Source organism: Hermetia illucens, chromosome 2, assembly GCF_905115235.1.
Source record: "Hermetia illucens chromosome 2, iHerIll2.2.curated.20191125, whole genome shotgun sequence".
In the NCBI taxonomy this organism is placed as follows: domain Eukaryota; kingdom Metazoa; phylum Arthropoda; class Insecta; order Diptera; family Stratiomyidae; genus Hermetia; species Hermetia illucens.
This window is the reverse complement of record NC_051850.1, coordinates 54,821,485-54,845,502: the sequence shown is the minus strand read 5'-3', so window position 1 is coordinate 54,845,502 and position 24,018 is coordinate 54,821,485. Positions and strand designations below refer to the sequence as shown.

At 43.9% G+C, this 24,018-nt stretch overlaps 1 protein-coding gene across 1 annotated transcript; it reads left to right on the top strand.

The window, feature by feature from the left end:
• Positions 1–998: 998 nt before the first annotated feature.
• On the top strand, positions 999–20,065 carry LOC119649345. The gene is made up of 9 exons (XM_038051453.1): positions 999–1,115; positions 1,171–3,588; positions 12,323–12,804; positions 12,878–13,108; positions 13,167–13,241; positions 19,042–19,179; positions 19,273–19,586; positions 19,648–19,765; positions 19,832–20,065. The coding sequence occupies exons 1-9, from the start codon at positions 1,100–1,102 to the stop codon at positions 19,991–19,993; spliced, it is 3,954 nt and encodes a 1,317-aa protein (XP_037907381.1). The 5' UTR covers positions 999–1,099; the 3' UTR covers positions 19,994–20,065.
• The last annotated feature ends 3,953 nt before the right edge of the window (positions 20,066–24,018 follow it).

The following is a 24,018-nucleotide window of genomic DNA, read 5'->3' as shown; positions in this document are numbered from 1 at the left end:
TGGAAAAATGTCCTCCCTGGCTAATCCGGCTAGCAGAATAAGGGTCTTAATTGAAATTAAAGACACCCAAGTTATTAAGAGTTCCCACAATAGAAAAAACAACTCTCACTTGCTCATGCAGCCTTCTGCGTATACTGTTTCACATTGGCTTGAGGTACTACCAACACCTTTTACAGTGCAGGGAAGATGGTTCTCGGGTTGTTGCTTTGGTTTATTCCCGGCCTGATTTGCTTACCCCTAAAACATGAACAGAAAGCGAACAGATCCTTGTTGGTTGGATGAACGCACTCCCAGTCGAGAGCTTCACACTCTTGCCCTGTCCTGAGACGGGTTCTAACGGTCATATCTATCTAACTTTGTTAAAGTCCATATTCCGGGCCACAAGAAAACTCCAGACCAGAGAATCAATCCCTTTCTTCCATCTCTAGTCGGTTTTACCATTAATTCCGCAATTTCCGGCAGATCATCTCGCGTCTCCAAATTTCCGTATATAAGTTTTGAAAATTTAGAAAAATAAGGGACACCAGAGGGGGAGAGGATTCATTACAATAAAATATACAAATTCAACATAAACCTAACAGCACAATAGGATATGAAGTTTTAGACGTTCGATGTAATAAAATATCTTTTTTTTGGAAGCGGGAAGAATCGATATTTCGAAGAAATATTTATAATTTTCCTCTCATTTTGGGTTATTTAATGGAAACCTATGGTCAAATTTTGAAGCCGTATCATCTATTCAGTGAGTAAGTCCAGGTTCCGCTGAAAATATCTTTTTATTTTGCTATTTCTCGGCGTGGAGTTATAAGAAAAGTGAATTTTTAACGATAACCCTTCTTCATGATAAATTTAAATGACCGCCAGTGAGCATTACCCTGGATTTAAACCTATTTTCGTTTCGACATGTTCATCTGGTCCATTTCCATTGTTCTCCCATGTACCGGTTCTCAGCCCTGTCATGCCGGCGAAACGTCAACTGGGCCAGTGTCGTATTCGCGTTGTGACAAGTTAGTCACTGTGAGGTTGATTTGTGCACGTGCAGGTTTGAAAGTAAAACGCGGGATCTGTTCATCCTCACCAAAATCGTAAAATACGAATCATGTCGGCGGGAACAGGTACGTCCCATTAATTCAGGGTTTCTCAGATAATAATTTCGTAATAAACTTTCAGAACTGGAGGAATGGCTCAACAGGTCGGAAAAAACGTTTGGCGAGAATTTACAGTTTGGCATCAAAGTGTGCAAATCACTGGAGTTTGTGCCGCAAAACAAATATGAAATCGTTCTGAACTGGTTCGCGGACACCTTCCCAAGCAAGAAGGACGAAAAACTGGACATGGGCCTGCTGGTCGACTTGGTCGGAGTCACCTTCCCGCAGCATCTGGTGCTGGCTTCGATCAAGGAGAAGACGGTCCAGGCGGTCTATGAGTACGTGGCCGGACTCACTTCGGATCCAGGCTCCCGGGAACCCATCGATCTGCTCCTGAAGCTGAGCGACAACCAGTCCTTCCAGATATTCTACCGCGGCAACATGGACTGCTACTGCGAACTGCAACGCACGATCTTCAAGCGCTACACAGAGTACTTCCAGTCGAAAACGGATTTCTGCCCCAGCGCTGAGGCTGCCTTCTACGAGAAAGGAGTGACTGCGTTGAAGAACTTCCTCCGCAATCAGGGCACGGGCCAGAAAGTTTTCAGAACTAGAGTCCTGGAGGCTCTCATTGAATCCGCGCTCTACATGCTTTCCGAGAAAAGTTTCTACAGCGAAATAATGGAGATCTTCGTCCAAATATGCTTCGATAAAGTTGACTCGCTTTTGAGAACCGTTTACAGAGCTCCCCTGCATGTGTCCATGTATTGCTTGGATTTCATTGTCAACCACCACCGCGGAGAGAAGCAGGAACTGGCGCAGATAGTGCTGGCGTGCGAGAGGGACCAGTCCCCAGCGAAAGTAAAGCTGCTCCGGGCGGCGCACATGTTCGACCTGTTCCGGAAATATGACGTGGATTGCACTTTTGAAGTAGAAGAAAAGGAAAAGGCGGTGACAAGGCTGGCTGCCTACGTCGAAAAATGTTTCATTGAATATGCTTCGTCGAACAGGAAAGAGGTTCTCATTCTTATTTGCAGTGCTTTGAGGCTGAATCCCATGAGTCTGGAGAAGATCATGTTCCGAGTAACGATCGAGTTCATGCTTGCCCAGAAATCGGAGGATGATTGGCAACAATATGTGGAGTTCCTCATGCTCATCGTCGATGTGTTCAAGAAGCTCGGTCGCTCCGAAAAGTTGGTCCTGTATTTGTTGAAATCCTTGAAAGGTCAATTGGGAGTGAGTGGGCTGAGCAGCTCCTTGAAACGCAAATTAAAGAGCTCAGAAACAAGCGTCATTGATGAAGATCCAGCACACAACGAATTTGTGCGTATTTTGCGCGATCAATTTGCGGAATCCAAGGCTCCCAGTATGGCAAGGGGCGGAAAGTGGAAGTACATTGCTTTGGCTTGGCCACATGAGAGTGTCGGTCAACACTTTACTGAATTTGTGACAACGCTAATGTCGAAGCCGTCGCTTGTTCTGTGGAAAACTTTGGCTTTCTCACTAGGCGATAACGTTAAGGAACTCCGAAAGGCTCCTACAGATGAAAAGAACCTCGTCATCACTGACTTCACTTCTGCTTTACTTTGTCAATACTTGGCCGGCACGCGACTACCCGAACAGACTGACAAGTTCTGGAAGGAAATCCAGGCGACACGGGAAGTAATGCAAACACAACTCCAAAACTTTGGTGAAATGCTCCTTGAGCACGAGCACAACAACCGAACAATGGACACATTCTTGGAGATATGCCTGCACATTGGGCACTACGATTTGATCACGGCCTTTTACTGCCCAGAGTCTGTTACAATCGAAGCGCCGAATCTCCATGGATATCTCACCAAGGATCAGTGGGTTTCCCTCGAACAGCGGATAGTAAACTTCGGGAACAGCAGCACAAAGAACAACATCAATCAACTGCACCTGCAAAAGATGAAAATGAACATTCTCTACAACAAAAACAGGAACGCGGCCGTGGACGTCAACCGCTATCTTCTGAACCACACATTCGACGACGCCAAACTAGTCAAAGCACTATTTGAGGATTACAACTCCTTCTGGCTGACCAAATATCTGTCTACAACCGACAAACAGAAGATCTGCAATTTGCTTATTCCTGATGACGCCGCTTTCGACCTGAACCTTATACAAAATTTGCTGGAGGACCGTGATTTTTTGGAGCTTTCTATAATTCGACTTTACGAGCTCATTTCGGGCTGTTTCGATTCGAAGAAGTCTCTTGTAAAAATGGCGGGAAGTGAGACCTCAGTGGCACAAATTAGGGATTCGATTCAATCCAAACTGGAAAAGTATTCGATAAAGCACTGCGACGCGGAGCGACTGAAGCGGATTCTGCATTTCTTGGTGGATGCGGTTCCCATCGGTTTTTGTAGTGCCGCACTCAAACCTAAAGTGTTCTCGTTAAATTTGGCGTTGTATCGGGACAGTCTAGCGGTGAAAAACGCTGAAATAACTGATTTGTGCTTCGATGCATTTGGAAGTAAGTGAATTTTTGGAAATTATTTAGTACGTTCTCTTTAGATTGCTGGGCTTGGTAGTCCTGCCTGTTGAAAAGTTGGGATTGTCCGAATTTTCGATGTCCCCTAGCATTTTGTGTGCCATTTTTCGTGCAGGTTTTGTAGCATCGTAGCTTGACCATTTGGGGCTTCAAATATTGAAATTTATTCGAATTCTTCTTTTTCTTCAGCCTTTGTCCCGTTCACAAGCGGGGTCGGTTCGTCGAATGCCTGATCTGGGTGCAATCTCGAGGCTTTCAAATCCCCATCTAGCGTATCAAGCCACCGTTTTTTAGGTCTGCCTTTTGGCCGTTTACCATCGACTTCGATATTCAGATCAATCTTGGCAAGTGAATTCTCGTTGGCACGAATTGCGTGACCATACCATCGAAGACCCCTCTCTCGCAACTTTTCCACGATCGGTGCAACCCCATAACGATCGCGGGTATCCTCATTTCGGATGTGATCTAAACGTGTGACGCCACTAGTCCAACGTAGCATCTTCGTCTCCATTACCGCAAGACCCCGTTCATTGTCTTTTATAGTTGGCCAACACTCAGAACCATAGAGACTGACTGGACGGACGACATTGCGGTAAATTTTAGATTTGAGACGTTCGTTGATACGTCGATCACAACGAACACCAGCTTTGGAACGCCACTTCATCCAGGTTGCGTTAATGCGTGAAGCAATTTCATAACGCAGTTCTCCATTGGCTGATAGCGTTGACCCGAGGTATTTAAATCGCTCAGTTCTAGGCAGATCACTGCCGCTGACAGTGATTATGCCTGTTTCATGGGGATCGGTCGTTAAAAATTCAGTTTTATTTAAATTCAATCTGAGACCGTGTTGCATGAGGCGATCATTCCATTTTTGGACAAGTTGCATAAAGCAATGTGTAGGGCGTTGGACGTTGGATATCCCGTGTGACGGTGTGCATAACAAGAACAAAGAGGAGTGGTGAGGGCGCTTCCGTGATGAACACCAACAGAGACACGAAGCGTATTTGATACACCCGCCACGACTTCGAACTTTACTTTTCGGATCGTGGTAGAGCAAATTTATTCGAATTGCCGCTGGGAATATTACTTGTCCATCGCAGTGCAAGTTCGGTGCATAACTTGAAGGCTCAGAGTATCGGAGAAAGTGGTGTATTGATGTGTGACCAACCTGACGAGCTGATTATGAAAAAGAAGGAAGTCGGGTCCTTCCTTAGCAGGTTCTATTACTTTTGTCTTAGTTTTCTCGTTTATTGACTCTCCTCGGGTTCTATGTTCTTTTTATGGCACAATAGAAGAATGGTTTCCTTTCTCATCAGTGGTAAAAGGTTGCTCATTCACGCCGTCCTTTAGTTACAGATACGAAGTAGATTTGTTTTAAAAGTAAAGAGTAAATCTGATAATGGTACAAATCCTTAGATTTCCTTTTTTTTTTGTTCATTAATTTTGTCGAGGTGATGTCGCTGTATATGCTTGACCAATATCTTTTAAATCGCGCATAATACGTCCATCGCGCCTATGCGCCATCGTCCCCGATTCGACGAAATGGACTCCTCTACTGTTCTGCTGATTTTAAGGCGTCCTTGTCCGTTCTGGGAAGGTGGGCTCTATTCTATGGCATAGCCCGCAATACATTCATTGTCCTTTCTCAATATGGGACCCATCCACTGCCGCTTCGGCCCTCTAATAAAGACATCTACTGGTAATATCAGACCTAAATCGACGGTCATCATTCGAAATTTTTTTATGCCAGAGTACATCTATGATATGATGGAGTTAGGTGTTAAGAAAAGCTTGGAACTTTTGAACAAATTCAACTTAATGTTGAACCAGATGCGGGCCTAGCACTGTTCCGCTGGATGATAAGAAACTCGTTGCCATTGTCGGTAGAAACAATGCTACCAAGATGACGAATTGATCAACAGCCTCCATGTTCTCCCCGTTGATGCAGATGGAAAGAGTGCGATGACTAGTCGGATTGAGAATCTTGGTTTTGTTGGTGTTTTTCTTCAGTCCGACTCTGTTTACCTATCTTTCCGAATACAGACCCATTTGACTAAGATCCATGACTTGGTGAGAGAGCAAACAGATGTCATCAGCGTTGTAGAAGTGTGTGATGAAAGATGTTATGGCCCATTAAACTCCTCAACTTTCTTTGGGCAAGGCAGTATGGAGAATGGGAGCGATGACAATAAGGAGTAGTATTGGCGATAGAATACAACTTTGCCGGATTTCGCGTTGAAATCCAAATTACTCGGAAAATTTCTAGTGATGCAGCACGTGACATTTTGCACCATCGCATGCCACTCTGATGTTCCCCTTCTGTGTAATACGTCACTCCCTTTTGACGCTTTCGACAGGTTTCTCGAAATCAAGAAAAGGAAATATTGAACTGCACAGACTGCTCGAGAATGATCCTAAGGGTGTTGATGTGGTCAATGCGGGAGCGTAAGCCACCTTGCTTTCGTGGGTTAATCTAATAAATTTAATTTTAGCTATTATTTTTGTGATCGTACGAAGCAGGCAAATACCCCTAGACTCCTCGCCTTATTTTCACTAATGAACGAAATCATTTCTATCATGCAATCTAATAAAAATTTCGACCAGCCAAAGCCATGTAAACATTGTCCTTGCACATTAAATGCACTTCCCCCCGCATTGTCTCTATAACTACATTGTCACATGTATGTAATAATATGGCAAAGATTTGCATTAATTTAATGTCTCACATTTGTAAAATGCAAAACATGTTTGAAGTAATCGATGGAGGCGGATAGTAATCATAAATAAAACATTACAATATTATTCTACTTTGTATAGTCAATATGCGGCAAACAACACATTGAACTTTCCGTTTTGATACCTTTCTTTCGGGGATTGTACTTGCCAGAATTCGCTATATAGCCTGTCACCATTACTCATTATCAACGGCGCAACAACCGGTATCTGGTCTAGGCTTGCCTTAAAAAGGAACTCCAGACACCACGGTTTTGCACCGAGGTCCACCAATTCGATATCCCTAAAAGCTGTCTGGCGTCCGACCTACGCCATCGCTCCATCTCAGGCAGGGCCTGCCTCGTCTTCTTTTTCTACCATAGATATTGACCTTATAGACTTTCCGGATGGGATCATCCTCATCCATACGGATTAAGTGACCCGCCCACCGCAGCCTGTTGAGCCGGATTTTATCCACAATCAGACGGTCGTGGTATCGCTCATAGATTTCGTTGTTATGTAGTGAAACAGTTTTTGTAAGCTGAAATAGGTTCTGTTGGCTGCCAAGAACTGTGCGCGGTTTTCATCGTCATAGCTGTTATCGGTTGTGATATTGTCAGCTTAGGTCAGTAGTTGGGTGGACTTGAAGAGGATGGTGCCTCGCATTTGCCTCTGTCGTCACGCATTGATTCGCTGTCAAACACCTTGAGCATAAGTTGATGAACCACTTGGTGTAGTTGTTCGCCCCCATATTTAACCAATTCGACTGTGATTCTATCGGCTCCTGGTGACTTATGATTTTTAAGTCGAGGGATTGCACGTACTGTTTCTTCTATGCGTGGTGGTGGTACCATTTGACCGCCGTCTTCAGTTGGCGGGGCCTCCAACTCGCCAATATTTTGTTTGTTGAGGAGTTCATCAAAATATTACCCATCGTTCCAATGTGCCTATTCTGTCAGAAATCACATTTCCCTCTTTTTCTCAACAGGATGAGTATCGTGGTGTATAAGGCTTCATTATGCTGTTTTGTTGGTAAGGCTTCCGTGGCTGGTGCAATTGCTCCCTGTACTTTTCGAGTTCACACACCTGTTGGTTCTCCGTCTGTGAGGTCGCCTCTCCGCTCGGCGGAGTTGTTGGTAGGTCTCTGTGCGTGCCTGCGTTCTTTGAGAATGCAACGTTACTTGGTATGCAGCATTTTTCCGTTCCGTTGCTAGTTTACATTCATCGTTGAACCAGCCGTTCCGACTTTTCTTGCGGCTGGGGCCAAGTATGTTTATGGCCGTATCAATGACAACGTTCTTCAGGTGGTTCTCAAGATCATTTGTTGATGCTTCATTTCCAGGGCATCTGTTAGCTGCGGTTATTACGGCATCCATTTCCTCCTTATAGGTGTTGTGAATGGCTTCAGTATTCAGTCTCATCTGATTGTCAGAGGGGATTGTAGGTGGTGTTGTACGAGTAATTCGAGCCCGGATCACCATTCCAACGAGATAGTGATCCGAGTCTATATTGGCCCCCTATATATTCTGACATTCATTAAGGCTGAGAAGTGGCGGCGTTCAATGAGGACGTAGTCAATTTGGTTGAAAGTAGTCCCGTCTGAAGAGGCCCACGTATGCTTGTGGACCGCATTCCGCGCAAAGCGGGTACTTCTGACAACCATTTCGTGCGATACTGCTAACTGAATAATCTGCAGTTCCTTATCATCGGCAGCTGACGTATCGCCTTACTTAACTATTGAAGTCTCCAAATATGATTATGATATCATACTTGGGACAGGCTTTGAGGGTCCGCTCAACCGCCTCATAGAAGGTATCCTTCTCCGACTCTGCAGTCTCCTTTGTAGGAGCGTGAACGTTTATGAGGCTTATATTTCTAAATTTGCTTCGCAAGCGTAGTGTGCATGGCCTTTCGCTTATGTTTTCAAAGCCCATAACAGCAGGTTTCATTTTTTTGCTGACTAGGAAATCTACTCCGTGCACGTGGTTTACTGGATGCCCGCTATAATATATGGTGTAGTGGCTCTTCTCCAGGAAACCGGTCCCTGTCTAGTGCATTTCTTGCAACGCTGTTACATTAGCGCTAAATTAGGACATGATATCGGCTAGCTGCTTGGTAGCTCTATCTCTGTACAGGAAGCGAACGTTCCATGAGAAAACGCGCAAATCGTTATTCCGTTGTCGTTGCGGGGTTTGTTGTTGCAAAGTCCATCCTGTCCAAGGCTCCTTCTGGGGCTTCGTAACATTGATTTTCCGTGTAGGGTTGTCAGCTCTACCCGACCCCCAACCTGGAGGACCAGTTGGTGCAATTTGTCCCGTTTTTAGGCGCGGGAGGCTCGCCTTCATTCTTCTCCGTCTGCAGCTTTTCGTTAAGAAAGAACTCCCAGCGGTCACCACGTGGAGGTGGAGATAGGGTTTGGTAGTAGCGCTCTTGGTGTTGGTTCAACAGGCTCCAGGTTTTATGTTCAATCGTGGGTACCAATCCACTTTTCGTCCTAGGACCTATACTACCGTTTGACCACCATTACTGCCGAAACGTAAGGTAAATTGAAGGATTGCCCTTTCTCGCAATCATTTCCCACTTTTCTGTTAAAAACTGATTGATTACTTTAAAAGTAAAAAATAACAAACACTAAACCGTGTGCTTTCACGTAGATAAGACTTAAATTGCTCGCTTCGTGACGTCACATAAAGTGTCAGCCAATCACCGCGTTTTCTTTTCTGTCTTGTGAGATTTCAATTTTTAAAACATAATTAATAAATGAGCGTTTCGAATTGGTTTTTTTTCAATGGATATGGTAATTGGGCAGAAGTTATTTCGGCGTCAAAAAACATTTAGTTATTTTCTAACGCGGGGAGTCTACTGTCGCACTTAATGATTTACGGAAAAGTGGATATTTTTGTTCCATTTGTATGACCAAATCGAAAGCAACTTACTCGCAGTTTTTTGGTCCACGGCTTACCGGATTCTGTTTAACCTCTGCCCTGTGAGCAGCATGAATGTAGCGGGTGCCGCCCATTTATACAAGGGACGGCGCGTGAACTTCCTTATTTGAATTGCGCGCCACACAGCGGCCATTAATCTTACGAAAGTGGACGTGTGTGCATTCAAAAGGGTGCGGCGTAACGTTTTTTGTACAGTTCAATAACGACCTTGCAGTGAACAAGAAAATAGTGTGCGTTCGCCGTGGCGGCTTATTTTTTTAACGACCGTCAATTATTGCAAGTCAGCGTGCAAATAGAAAAAAAAAATTTAAATTGCGGCTTCAGGTCTTGTCCCTGATCGCTAGAGTTATTTGCAAAAAGCCGTTGAAAAAACTGAATTTTTTCGATGAAAAAAAAAACGACATATTTGAACATGAATAACTCCAAAAATATTACTTGTACGAAAAATTTTCACAAAAGATTTTTTGTTTAGAATTGACCATTTAATCGATTTCCGTGGCTATTATGAAAAAAAAAACAAATTAGAGGTGGTGCCACACCTTTTCGGGGGGAGGCACACGTCGGCGCTATATAACAATTGTTTCTTGTGCCACCCTCTACTCCCTCTCGAAATGTAAAGTCAATTGGTGTTGACTGAAAGAATTCGGAGGTTGAAAGCTTTAATGACTGGACTATATGCAAAATTAGAAAGATAATAATTTTTATTTTATGATCTTTTCAAATAAGGAAGTGTGAATATTATATTGAACGTAAATCCGCCCATATTTCAGAACGAACTTGGCTCGAGCTCCATTTGGTCCGGTCTAACATCAAGTGGGTGGATAATCCAAGGGTTGATAATAATCATGATTTTTTTTTTTGCTTTTGACAGATTTTTAAAAAAAATCAAATCATGCTTTTTTTATTTATTTATATTTAATGGAAAGTTATCTCAATTGAGAGACGAATGGTACAACTTCATTAACTGCCAACTCTCTAAGAAAACTATTATTGTTTTTATTAGTAACAACAAACAAATTTGCAGGGGCGCATTTTTGGAACCATTTTCGTGGACTACCGATCAGTCCAGTCTTGCTCTATTCAGGATTCTGCCTAGAAACTTACCTCCTCTGCTCCGAATACGTTACATGGGACGTTGGTCGCAAAAAAAAAAACGCGGATTCCCCACAATCGCCTGACAAATATCTAAGAAATCCCATTGTGTTTCCGAGATTCTCGTAAATTGTTGTTAATAATCGATGGATGAGTACAGACTACACCAGAATGGTGTACTTCTGCATAGTTTGAGCCAGACTGTAAGAGAGTCCGAGGACATCAAAGGCACACGTGAGGGATTTAGGTACAATACCTGTAGCTGACAATATTATGGGAACTGCAACCACCCTCTAGAAATGCCAAATTTCCTTGATTTCCCGAGCGAACGACTCAGTTCACCTTATCCACGTATTTCCGTTGCTATTATGGGGAATAGCAACATTAATAATAGACGCGGAGTGACCTGTCGGTGGCGATCAGTTAGAACTTGCCGGTCCGGTACATGCTGTAAGCAGAACTATCAACTACTGCTTGGACTCATATCGGTAAATCGGACGTGTTCCCGGTGGTTTTAGTGAATTACCTCACATACAGGATTGTGCCTGTTCGTGTATTGCACCGGTGTTATCCTGAATAGCACACATAAATCCCTCCGTCTCAGCAAAAAGCTCCCTAGGAAACAGCCATCTGTTCGACAAATGCAAATCGACAAATGGCTGCCTTCGACTTCCATTCATCGATTCACGCTTGGTCTCGTCTTCATCCCACTCAGAGGATTGATTGATCGATTCTTCAAGTGTGGAATCAGCTCATAGTCTGCCTTACAAACAGCCGCATGCAATGGACTCGCCTGCTCTTCGCTGTACAAATAAGCGCGAGTCGACTTGGCGGTGATTTACTGGCACCAGTTCAACCACGCTCCTGCCTCCAATGTCACGAAATAGGTTTATCAGCTGCACGACAGAGTTTGGATGTTGCATTTGGAATTTCGACATAGTATTTCGTATCCACCGCTGGATGTTTTTCAGATCGGTTTTCGTCCACGGCAATATTTCGAATGTGCAAGCCAGTGAAGGGTAGCGAATACATTCAATTATCAGCTCTCATCAGCCCACGTCGCAGAAATTCGACCCTTCAGATCACTGACTCGAGCATGTGTTCCTTGCAGAATTCATAGGCATTTGTAGAAGTCTGTCCCGATTATAGCTTGGATTTGGAGGAGGTCACCAATGCTATGTCCGGCACGCGGCTCGTAATGACCTTTGCGGATGGCTTGGATTCGACACTTGCCTAATCCAAATTCTTTCCGAATATCACGGCTGAACATGTTTACTATTCGCAACAGACTTCTTAGGTAGTCGTCAGTACCAGCATACGGCTTTGATATCATCTAAGTACATCAAGTGCGTTACATTCTGAACAAGTCTGGAGTGACTTTCGTCATATCGTCGCAGCCGACTATATACGACAGAAAGTTTCTACTTTAGTGTGTCCAGAATTTTAACTACCGGTGTCTTGTATCATGTGATGGCATAGTTTCGGTAAACCCTTTGTAGTTTATTTTTCACCCGTCTGCTGGCATTGCCAGTGCTGATTTGGAGCAACATATCAGCACGCACTCGAGGTGCAACCTCATCTGTGGTTTGAGATCGATTTCTGGGAGTCGCTGAAGATGTATAGAGCCTGGTTTCATTTTCATTTGACTTCGGCCTCGTACAGTCTTATCCACTCTGCTATCTACTTCTGGTGTCCAGGCTGACAGAATCGCTGTTCGAACTTTCTCATAGCATCGGTGTAATTCAATCCCTTGCTTTTAACTGATGTTCCAAAGTGATATGTCTTGTCTCCTCTCTTGGTAACGCAAATTTTTTTTTGAATCACCATTGTGACCATTCTGAATTTAGCATAAGCATCTATCCTCCAGTTGCAGAATCTGCTATTGTGCTCAGTAGGGTTTTGATATATGTTATGCCACTCTTAATTTCCCCCTTTGGATTATTTATATCTTCATTTTCCTATTTCAGAACTGCTTCACTTCGGCAATCCGGTGAACATTTTCGGATATTTCGACATTCAAATCTTTATGAAAATGTTTCCACCCCTACAATACGGTCAATTCTACAAATTCATCTTTGAAAGCCCCGGCATATGGAATTCAAGCACGGATTCAACCCTTTCCAAGCTATACGACCACTTCGTAGAGCATAAGCTTGCACTCAGCGAAGAGGACATTGCGCTGGCGATCATTATACTTCAATACCAACAGCAATGTCCGATGAAAAACATAAAAATTCGGATGGGAAAGTTCGTAGAAATCTTGGTTGAATATATAGAAAACTATTTCGCGAATTCAGAGGGCAAAGAGATTGACCAAGATAAGGCATTCGTTCGGAAAACTGCTGCAATCATGCCGTTATATTTGAAACATCTCAAGGTCATAAACAAGGATCTTGAGAGCTTTACGGATAACATCAAAGCCATCTACAGGAAATACGTGTTCTACTCGGTAATATTCTGTCAAAATATTTATTCAGTCGAGGGTACTACCTTATCCTATCTTTCCTTTGGCTTACTAACAGCAACACGAAGATATTTACACGAAACTGATCGGCTGTGCTATAGAATTCAGGAAGCCACTTGCGTTCGACAAGGATGAGCTGGATTTGGTGTTACATGAAATGTGGAAGAAACTTTTGGCTGATATAAGACGGGATGACATTGACGAACAGAGGGCAGAAAAGGTTTTGAGAAATATAACGAGCTTCCAAACGACAGAGCAATTTATAAGAATGTTCACTCATATTGAGGAGGTAGAAATGTATTTTTTTGTTTTTTATTTTACTTATATTGATGATTTCCGTCTTCCAGTCATTGACTAACAGCCAAAGTTGTAAAATGCTGCTTCACTTAACGAAATGCTCACTGAGTGCGTACATGGGAGCGGTAAGTTTATTTTTTTTTTAATTGTTTGCTAGTTTTTAGATAGATAAGATATTCCTATTAAAAGAAGTGGGGTTGTTCGAAAGTTGTAAACAAATAGGAATTCTAGGAACCAAAATTGTGTTGGAGCTCTAGATTAAATGTTGAAAACTGTTGATAGTGGTTTGGCTATTGGCAGACCCGATGATACTTTGTTTTGATGGCTGTGTATGTTATATCTCTCATTGGCTCCTTTGTGGTATGTATCACATAGCCCCTGTTCAAAATCAAAAATTTCTTGGCTGGCATTAACAGTAATTTATCTACGAAATATTTGCTGACACCCTGTCAATTGTAAGGCATGTGCTGCTTTAACATGGTGTGAAGTAACAGTTCAGTAGTTTTGCTTCTATGAGAAATCAGGTAACATTTTGCAATTGGAATTTGTGCATTTTTCATCATTAGTAGTTTGGATTGTTAAAATGCTCATTTGGTTATTAAGAATAGAACGAAATGCTATATGATCGTCACGAGAGCAAATCAACTTTATTACAAGAATTTTCGTATGAGAAAAAGAAAATAAATCCCATTTGAGGAACTTGCGTTTACGAGGACGGGTTTTGTTTTAGTTGTTTTGCACTTTCTTAAAACTATCCAAAGGATAAGCAGTAGTGCGAGGAGATTCCACCCTTGATAGTCGCCAGCAGGAAACTGACTGCGCCCACCGAGGGATTGCCAAGAGCAGTTCCTTATGGCCTGTCCGTCAGCCCGCTCTTTACCCTCTGGTGTTCCTATCACCGGGAACCCAGCGGAATGTGGCTTTGAGCCCTGCTGCCCAGACTATTTAAAGCATCTCTGCACTGTTCCGCCCGTCTGGCAGATGTTCCCACTGAGTTCAAAGCCTGGCTATCAGGCAGAATGGTTATGTTATGCTTGGGGCTCGGGTCTTACTCCACCTCCGGTATCGCCAGTACTTCCACCTGAAATACGACCACACTGTCTGTATCTGAGAAAATCTACTATGGTCTATGTTGTTTTATCCGGCTTGGTTATACGTATGTATGTAAGTATGTATAGGAAAATTTAGTGGTTTTTCTGGTTTTCTAACTATCTTTGATTTGTCGGTGAAGAATAGTGTGTCATAAGCTTGCAACAAGTCTCCGGTTGGAAAGTCCACAGCAAGCTTACCGTTCCGACCTACTTCGCATCCTAGACGACTGCTATGACCATAGGGCTTCACTATCCACAGTTCACACTACAGCGTATTTAATTTGGTGGTTCGGAGGAGGAGGTGCAGGAGTACATTGTGGGATTTCGCGGGCAGAATTGGAGAGCCTTACTAGCAGCCTGCACACGCGATTCTTTGAATCCTATTAAACTTGCTTCTATTGTAATTTTTGTTCAGCCCTCTGCCACCACGCCATAGTACCATACGTTACGATGAGACGAACCACGGCTCTGTACAATCAGAGACCCATGCTCGACCGAAGACCTCATTTCCTTGCAAATGTCCTGTTACAGGCGTAGAAGGTTATACAGGCCCTCTTAACCTTCAGTTTTATGTTCAGTTTCCAAAAGAACCAATATTTCCATTTAGCCGCGGGGGTGGTATTCGGGTACTCTTCTTTTGATAGTGGTTGAATTTATGCCGGCCATTCTATGATTTCTTGATTGCTTGAGAGACTTATCACGAACTCCGTCGAGTAGAGAAGTGATTTCACAGACGGAAAAAGGAAGTCTGGGAAAACCAACAAGTCTGTGAACTCGAAAAGTAAAGGGAGCAATCGCGCCAGCCGCATAGTTTTACCAACAAGTCAGCAGGATGAAGCTTTATACACTTCGATGCTCTTCCAGCCGAGACAAAGAGGAAAATCTGATTGCCAACAGAATGGGCATATTGGAGCGATGGGTTGAGTATTTTGATGAACTGTTCAACAACCAAAATATCGCCGAGTTCGAGGTTCCGCCAAGTGAAGACGACGGACAAATACTGCCACCACCAAGCATAGAAAGAAAGCCATAAGTCGCCAGGAGTCGATGGAATTACAGTCGAATTTGTTAAATATGAAGGCGATCAATTACACCAAGTGGTTCATCAACTTGTGGTCAAGGCGTGGGACAGCGAATCAATGCCTGATGACTGGCAACGAGGCATTATCTGTCTCATACATAAAAAAGGAGAGAGGGATCACGTTGCTGAGTACCTTCTATAAGATATTCCCGCTATTTGTTAGGCCGGCTAGCTCCATACACCCAGAACATCATTGGCCCATAACAAAGAGGCAGGCTCCGCGATCTTGGGCTGCACATTAACGAAGGCAAGACGAAGTACATGGTGGCAAAGTCAGTGCCAAACCCGAAACAACGAACAACATCGAATTGCACTGGTCGAACGAAAACCATGAGGATAGGAGACTACACTTTGAGGCCGGTGAAAATTTCTCCTATCTAGGGTCGAATATCACAACCGATAACAGCTACGATTATGAAATCTGCGCACGGTTGTTGGCTGCCAACAGAGCCTATTTCAGCTTATAAAAACTGTTCCGCTCGAAACGCTCACCATAGGGTCAAAGTCCTTACTGTACAACACTATGATCTTTCCAGTCCTATTCCAGTATTCCTCGGAGACCTGGGTTCTTAGCAAAAAAAAAACTGCGAACTTTTGGCTGCGTTCAAGAGAAGAATCCTCTGAAGAATTTTTGGCTCCCTATATGAGGATGGACGATTCCGTAGCCTACATAACGACAAAATCTATGAGCGACTTAACGACGGTCTGGTTGTGGATAAAATCCAGCTCAAAAGGTTGCGGTGGGCGGCGGGTCAACTAATCCGTATGGATGAGGATGATCCACCCCCCAAAGTCTATAAGGGCAATATCTATGGTAGAAAAAGAAGACGAGCCAGACCCTGCCTAAGGTGGAGCGATGGCGTAGGTCAGCACGCCAGACAGCTTTTAGGGATATCGGATCGGTGGACCTTGGCGCAAAACCGGAGTGTCTGGAGTTCCTTATGAAGACAGGCCTAGGCCGGATATCGATTGTTATGCCGTTGATGATGATTACAAATCAGATCATGGAAGAGATGACACCACCGAGAAGCGTACCTCTGCTCACAGCCCTGGTCAGGCGGTTCACTCCCAGATCAGACTGGATTATCTTAGTTCTGAGAATGGATATAATTATCCAATTCGTAAGACACTCCCCCAATTTTTTTCTGGTTAAAGCTTCTTTGATGGCTTTGGTGCTAATGTTGTTGAATGCACCCTCTATATCTAGGAAGGCAGGTAGGGTATATTGTTCTGTTTTTGTGAATTTGTCTTTGAGGTACACGTTCTGAGATTTAGAGAAGGGTGTTTTCTCCATAATCCATCCTTAAGTGGATATCGAACATGATGTGGCTGATTGGCCGAAAGTGCTTTGCACACTCAATGCCGCGCTTTCGGTACAAAAACTACGCGTGCAGGCCTCCAAGAGTGTTGTATGTATCCGAAGGAAATTTCTACAAGCACCGGCACAACCCTTTCTTGCTGCTTTTGGGCTGCTATATTCTTTGGCATCTTACTGAGTCTCGTAGATTTGCTGGTGTTTTCAATGTTCTCACTATAGTCCAGCCAGGATCGCTTCCTGGCAATCTTAATGGCTGACATATACCTCATCAGGCAGTCTTTGTATTGCTGCTAGTTTTTGTGCATATTGCAGATATTGAAGCTTTCCATGGTCGACTTTCTGAGGTTGGACAGATTTTCATTCGACCATGGTATCAATGACTCTTTGCTATATTTAGCAGGGCACGAGAATTTGAAGGCGATTTCGAATGATTTTTGAAGAACGCCGATCTTTGATACTACCTCGTATGTGGTGCAAATATTGCTAATTCGCGCATCAAAGAGTTTGTTCTTGATAACTTGGTCAAACTTCCTCCAGTCGACCCTCTTGGATTACAGAGAGATCTAGACTGAAAAGTAGCCAATTGTGATCTAGGAAGGATCTCTAGTCAAAAACTCTCCAGTTCCAGTACGATCCCCCCCCGGTACCGATAGGTTTGTGCTAATAAAGTCAAACATTGACTCATTTCCTTCGTTGATTATCAAGCTGTCCCAAAGCGTATGCCTCACTTGGGCATCCCCGCCTATCAACATATTGACCTTCTTCGCCTTCTCCACTCTCGTCTGTTCCAGTTTGACCCACGGATTAGTTGTTGGAACTCAGGTACGGATACAGGAAAGCGTAGCGAGGGCACATGTTCTAGTTCCGTTCCGATCAGTATCTGTATCTTTTCGTTATGGAATAAAATGTAATATTTGCTTCGGAGCCCTTTGATGGTTCAGCCTCCTCCTATTAAGGACTTTTGCATTAATACTACGTCGAGGTTTTCCTCTAGGAGGAAGATTAGTTGAGGCACACTTCGGCTGCTGCAGATTTATCTGCGGTATGGGCGTCGTCCGTCCCCTTCAGAGCATCGAATTTCATCCTCTCATCTACTCGTTGGCGAACTGCAATTTATAGTCCGGTTTTTCCAGTGCTTCCAGAGCGCTCTCCTTCTTGATCACCACCCAGTTGTCCATGGGTATCTTCGGATTTCGAAGATGCAAGAATTGGACGAGCTTGTCCTTATCCATGCGTATCTTTGGCAAGCAGATGCGACCGACTAGTGCCCTGGGAATTTCATCGTATGGGATGGCGTTTAGCTCTACGCCCTCCTAAACTTCGCCGATCTTAGCAACGCACGATCCGTGAAAGTTCGTCCTCGCATGCTTTGACATGGAACGTTTGGGAGGAATCGAAGAAGACGATGCATCCCCTGGTTCTCTTTTGCCGACCAGGAGATGCTCGATTATCATCTTCGACAGCCTAGTTTCAACACTTTTCTCTCCTCCGGCGCCAGTTTGTCGCCTGTGCCACTCGTAAGCGACTCCTGAAGGTGTCGGTTGTTGCTTATTTATTTGCTGGGGTTGCTCGGCGTCGAAGGCCTTACACACTTTGTTTCGCTTGTGTTGCTGTTCGACCTCATCTTGAGATCGATCGCTCTTGAAAGCGGCGGGCTTCTGTTCTTTTCTCGTTCCGTTGTTATATTTTTCGACAATCATCTGGTATTTAGCGAGGTCCGTTTCATCTCACTCGTCGATAGTACCGGACCCCTTATTCTTTGCCATCTTGCTCAGAATATGTATGGCCTTCTGCTATTGACAGTTAAGGAGGACTGCAATAAAACTTAGCTTCCTTGCTGGATTTATGTGGATTTTCCAAGCTTGAAGCGCATCTTCCTATGATGCCCTTTCATCATCACCGTATCTTTATCGTCAGTTTTTTGTTTTTGTTTGTTGAGTCCATGTCTTGGTTTCACGAGTAACCTGGGAAAAATGACCACCATGCCTAGCCCTGCCACCAGAGTTAAAGTCTTTCTTAAAACTGCGGTTCGCATACTAGAGACCAAACTCCCCATTGCTTGCTTGTATGCTTTTCCATCCTGGCTTGGCGTTCTATTAGCATCTTTTACAACGCAGAGGGGATGATCCCGGGCTGTTCCTTTAGTTCATCCTTGTGTCAGATACGCTTGTCCCTAAAACATGACCAGACAAACATATCTTCGTCAGTTGGATGAACTTACCCCAGCCCGGGCCTACACACCATTGGCCCATTCGAAGACGGTTTCCAGTGGCTACCGCGGGGAGGTCGTATAAGGGCTTGCCAAATTATGCAACCTTAACCTGAAGTATAAGCAAACCAGGCCGGCCGCCTGGAAAAGAGATAACAAATATATTTTTTCCCCGAAATCTCACAATATAACATTTGTATATTAAAAAATTGTTTTTTTTTTCCAGGTGCTGAATTCATGTTGCCATATTTTGCTCTTTAACAAGATCTCGTCACTTGAAGTTGGAGCAAATGGTCGCTACGAAGATGATGCTTTAGTTCTTAGCATCCTACAAGTCATGGAGGCTTTGTGTTCCAACAAGAAGGTGATAACATTTTTATTATTTGCATTTCTTCGAGATAAATGTTCTCGGGTTTTCTATTAGTTTTATTTTATTTCTTGTTTCTTTTCTCGGTAGAATCCCGTCGGGACCAGATTCCTTGACGACATTCTTACATTTCTGATGGACGTGAAAATCAGACGATACAGCGTCGAAGAAGGACCCACCGCGCGGAAAACTTTCCAAGATCTCTACAAGCAAATGGTCCGTGTTTGTTTAGAATTAATCCATTGTCAAGGCTCAGTTGCGTTGAATCGGGTTCCTCAATTCGTCTATGTGTTCCGAGAACTCTTACAGGCCCTTGTTACGTACAGAAGCGAGCGGTTGAAACTTTCCGACTTGGACGCTGATGAACTTGAAGAGCTGTCGGGATTGGGACATGATTTAGAGAAGTATGACTGATTTTTTTCGCAAATAACACTCATTTTTTCACCACATTGCTATTTTCAACAGCTTAATGCATGGCATGGCTAGATACCAAGTGGAAATGAAGCGAGTGGCACCATATCTGCTTACGTACACCATCAACGCAATGATCGTGAATAGTAAATCGACCGTACGGTTCCCGAAGGTAGGATCATTTCTATATGAGTTGGAAGTTGTTTCTCATCTAATTGAATTCTTGTTTCTTCCTTAGATCAAATTACACATTGAAAATATTTGCTACGAACTAATAGCGTTGTGCGATCATCGTGTGAAAAGCTTCATATTGCGTTGCTCGAACGACGCAACAAGACAGATTTACGAGAACCTCTGTAAAGATTATCAGAAATATCAAAAGTTCAAAGGAAAGGTGTAATCCTGTAGATTTACGGTTAGTCTTACGGTTTTTGTACATAAAATTTTAATATACATAATTCAGTGTTGTGAAGTCGCAGGGCTCAGTGACACTTTTTTGTCTCACGGTGTATTTGACTAAGTTCCGTCCGCATTCCGCTAGGTGCTATCCGATACTCGAACCGATTAGGCTGTCCCCTCATGTAGTTCGGTGGCTGCTGTGCTACTTTTTTGCCTCAAAGTGTATTTTGATGGGGTTCCAGTTGCATTCCGCTAGGGGTTATTCGATGCTCAAACCGACTAGTGCGTCTCTGCCTGGTTCGGATGGTACCATGCCCCTTTTTATCCCAGTGCGTTTTGACTAGATTCCGCTAGGTCGTACGCGATGCTTAAACCAGTAAGGACTTCTTATTTGGATCAAATAGGTCGTTTGCGGTGGTTTGTCATTTAATGATGCATTTAATCTGCTTTTTAATTTTCGCTTCTCCTTATTGCCTGTGCCGCATGGTTGGCTCTGGACTCCTTGCAATTAGTTCTAATCGACTGCTCACAGATGTCGCTTTGGTTGATACGGAGATATTTTCCTGGTTGTGCTGATCTGCGGCGTTTTGGTTTCAATCTCTGCCACCTTGATAATATATGATTATTATAATAGGTGGCGCTGTCTACCAATTACGTAATTTGCTGTATAATTCAAGTTTTTCGGTTATTTACCTTCATAACGTTTTGAGCGTTCACATACAGGGTAAATGTAAAATATTGTATCAGTTCCTTTTGCCGCGTAAATGAGAAATGTTTTTGCGATGTCAGAAATCTGGAAGACATTTTTAAACGAAATGTAAATTGATTTTTCTGTGATTTTCCGGATAGCCGATGGAGACTTGGACTTGGAGAAGCACAAACCCATCAGAAAACACTTCAGGAAAATTTGTCTGATGCATTTTACTGACGTCTTATCAGTGGAATGTTAGGAGATGAGACACGTAAGGAAAATCAACTGTTCAGGGAAAGCTTTTCCGGTCAGTAAAAAACTTAAATTGATCTTAGTTTGGATTGTTTGTAATGTTTTTTTGTCGGAATCGTTAAAACGCTTAAATATGCATATTTTTACTCCAATTGATAAAGAAAGTAGAAATAATGACTAACAGTTTCGTCCAGGGCAGAGGCAACACAGACACTGCCTCATCTCTGCCTTGGGAGCAGCTTAACCGATAGTGGCAACAGATGGAAATCGCTCCTTTTCATATAATCGCAAACACGACAAGGGTGCGAATTATATCCAATTTAAAATCGCCACCACCTTAAGCCTAAGCCAGGCTAAAGCAACATTCTTGCGTGGGATACAAGGGATCCTAGTTAGTTAGCTTAGTGGGGGAAGCCGCAGCTCCAAGCACTTTTGCTAGGCCCATTATACTATGTTCGGAAATCGCCTATTCATCGGCCTCTCGCCGACGGCATTCGCAGGCTTTCGCGAATCTGAGAACATTCTCCAGAGACAGAGAGGAGGAAAACATTACCAAGTTATCTTCGTCTGAGGTCTGAGAAGGTCGGGCAGCTGCATATGAAGTGCCGGGCCGTCTCTTATTCTTCGTCGCATTGGCTGCATATGGCCGAGACCATCACTCCATGTGGTAGTTTAAGGGGCGGTGTCCCATTAAAAGCCCTACTAGGGTTTTCATGTTCCACTTCGTAGGGGACAACAAAAACGCCAGCCTCGGATTGCTTCACAAAGATTTTCGCCTGCCGACAGAAGTTCAAATTTCTCCATTGTCTCCAGATGGCCGCATGTCAAGAGCTGGTTCTGGCCCCACCACCGATCCGCAATCTTTGAGTAACTTTGCACCCACATCAGCAATGTTTCGTTCAGTTACCCTAGTTTCAGCAGCGCCTGATGACAACTCCACACCAACTGCCTTGGTCTGTCGTTGCTGTTTAGTGCTGATAACGCTGGGAACAGATTCAAATGTTGCGACCCTTTCATTTTTGCCGCAAACATTCTTCTGCTGCCAATAAAATGGCATTTATTTCTGCCTGGAATATCATTATCATCATCAACGGCGCAACAACCGGTATTCGGTCTAGGCCTGCCTTAATAATGAACTCCAGACATCCCGGTTTGCGCCGAGGTCCACCAATTTGATATCCCTAAAAGCTGTCTGGCGTCCTGACCGACGCCATCGCTTCATCTCAGGCAGGGTTTGCCTCGTCTTCTTTTTCTACCATAGATATTGCTCTTATAGACTTTCCGGGCTGAATTATCCTCATCCATATGGATTAAGTGACCCGCCCACCGTAACCTATTGAGCCGGATTTTATCCACAACTTGACGGCCATGGTATCGCTCATAGATTTCATCGTTATGTAGGCTACGGAATCGTCCATCCTTATGTAGGGGGTCAAAAATCCTTCGCAGGATTCTTCTCTCGAACACGGTCAAGAACTCGCAATTTTTCTTGCTAAGAACCCAAGTCTCCGAGGAGTATATGAGGACTGGCAAGATCATTGTTTTTTTACAGTAGGAGCTTTGACCCTATGGTGAGACGTTTCGAGCGGAACAGTTTTTGTAAGCTGAAATAGGCTCTGTTGGCTGCCAACAATCGTGCGCGCATTTCATATCGTAGCTGTTATCGGTTGTGATTTTCAACCCTAGATAAGAGAAATTATCAACGGTCTCAAAGTTGTAGTCTCCTATCTTTATTCTTCCCGTTTGACCAGTGCGGTTTGATGTTGTTGGTTGGTTGGTTTTTGGTGCTAACGTTGCCATCATATACGTTGCCTTGCCTTCATTGATGTGCAGCCCAAGATCTCGCGCCGTCTGCTCGATCTGGATGAAGGCAGGCTGTACATTTCGCGTTGTTCTTCCCATGATGTCGATGTCGTCAGCATAGGCCATGTAGTTGGGTGGATTTAAAGAGGATCGTACCTCTTGCATTTACCTGAGCATCACGGATTACTTTCTCGAGGGTCAGGTTAAAGAGGACGCATGATAGGGCATCCCATTGTCATAGACCGTTGTTGATGTCGAATGGTCTTCAGAGTGATCCTGCTGCTTTTATCTGGCCTCGCACATTGATCAGAGTCAGCCTAGTCAGTCTTATTAATTTCGTCGGGATACCGTGTACAGTTTTACCCTGGCTATGCTATCATAGACGGCTTTAAATTTGATGAATAGATGGTGCAACTGGTGTCCATATTCCAACAGTTTTTCCATCGCTTGTCGCAGAGAGAAAATCTGATCTGTTGCTGATTTGCCTGGAGTGAAGCCTCTTTCGTATAGGCCAATGATGTTCTAGGCATATGGGGCTATCCGGGCTAGCAAGATAGCGGAGAATATCATCCTGCTGACTTGTTGGTAAAACGCCTGTTGCGGTTGCACCCTGAATTTTTCGAGTTCACACACCTGTTGGTTCTCCCAGGCTTCCTTTTTCCGTCTGTGAAGTCGCTTCTCTGCTCGACCGAGTTCGTGATAAGTCTCCGCGCGTGCCCGCGACCTTTGAGAATGCAGCATTACTCGATATGCAGCATTCTTCCGTTCCGTTGCTAGCTTACATTCATCATCAAACCAGCCGTTCCGATTCTTATTGCGGTTGGGGCCAAGTATGTTTGTAGCCGTATTTATGATAACGTTCTTCAGGTGATTGTGAAGATAATTTGTTCATGCTTCATCTCCAGGATATCTGTTGACTACGGTTATTGCGATATCCTTTCCCCTCTTATAGGTGTTAGGAAGAGTTATGTTGTGGATGGCTTCAGTGTTAACCCTCACCTGATTGTCAGAGGGCATTCTGGGTGGTGTTGTTATTCGAGTTCGAAGCACCATGCCAACGAGATAGTGATCCCAGTCTATATTGTCCTTCTATATGTTCTGACATTCATCAAGGCTGAGAGATGGCGGCGTTCGATCACCACGTGGTCAATTTGGTTTGAAAGTGGTCCCGTCTGGAGAGGCTCACGTATGTTTGTGGACCGCTTTCCGCGCAAACTAGGTGCTTCCAACAACCGTTTCGTGCGATACTGCTAACTGAATAATTCGGCGTCCGTTATTAT

Coding starts and splice junctions, on each gene's coding strand:
- LOC119649345 (XM_038051453.1), top strand. Junction 12,805..12,877: donor GGAAATACGTGTTCTACTCG/GTAATATTCTGT, acceptor GCTTACTAACAG/CAACACGAAGATATTTACAC. Junction 19,180..19,272: donor CTTTGTGTTCCAACAAGAAG/GTGATAACATTT, acceptor TTTTCTCGGTAG/AATCCCGTCGGGACCAGATT.